Source organism: Bison bison, unplaced genomic scaffold, assembly GCF_000754665.1.
Source record: "Bison bison bison isolate TAMUID 2011002044 unplaced genomic scaffold, Bison_UMD1.0 scf7180017864122, whole genome shotgun sequence".
NCBI lineage: Eukaryota > Metazoa > Chordata > Mammalia > Artiodactyla > Bovidae > Bison > Bison bison.
This window is the reverse complement of record NW_011494694.1, coordinates 1285700-1286422: the sequence shown is the minus strand read 5'-3', so window position 1 is coordinate 1286422 and position 723 is coordinate 1285700. Positions and strand designations below refer to the sequence as shown.

At 51.6% G+C, this 723-nt stretch overlaps 1 protein-coding gene across 1 annotated transcript in view; it reads right to left on the bottom strand.

The window, feature by feature from the left end:
* The window catches only part of PDE10A (phosphodiesterase 10A), a 152773-nt gene that overhangs the window by 59553 nt on the left and 92497 nt on the right, over positions 1-723 (bottom strand). Inside the window, exon 11 of the mRNA XM_010839592.1 lies at positions 189-331. Within this exon, the coding sequence (XP_010837894.1) occupies positions 189-331 (143 nt within the window). The remainder of the gene's footprint in view (positions 1-188; positions 332-723) is intronic.

The following is a 723-nucleotide window of genomic DNA, read 5'->3' as shown; positions in this document are numbered from 1 at the left end:
AGGCGCGGTTTCGCTGGCACTGCAATGTCATGCCCACAAGCACTACCTTCAGGAGGCGGGTCCTGGTGGGAATGATATCACAGTATGACAAGTGCTGTCCGCACGCCTGTGAAGAGGCACAGACAAGTGGGCGGCGGAGCACCTGCCCGGCTGCCGCCACAGCGACCACACGCTACTGCGCGCTGTACCTGATCTCCTTGGTCTTCTTGAAGATGGGCTTTCCTTCCTTTTCCTCTCCAATATCAAAAAGGTCTGAATATAACTCCTTGTTCTTATGGTCTACCTGGAAAAGGGCACAACGGTCGGCATTCACCAGGTTTTTTGCATATATCTACAGACAAACGAGAAAACGAGAGTCAGCCGGTGAGAGATGCAAAGAGGTTGCAGGTAAATGTTATCAGAAATAAATATGAATTGCGGCTGTTCTAGACTGGAACAGGGTGGGAAATGAGCATTATGATTAGATAAATACAGGCATATAAGGACGAAACTAATTCTATGGCACTGGCCATGTGCGCACACCAGCAGCTGCTCTGCATCCTGGCTGTGGTGCCAGGGGCGGGAGCAGGTACCGGCCTCACTCCCTGAGAACCCGCTACCCTGGCTCCTCTTCCGGAACCTCCCAGGCCTCCCTGGTGCCCTCGTCCGAGTCTCAAATCAGCTCAAAGGCCAGCATCTATTCCAATGGTGGGTGTTTATGAAACACCAGTTGTAAAAAAAATA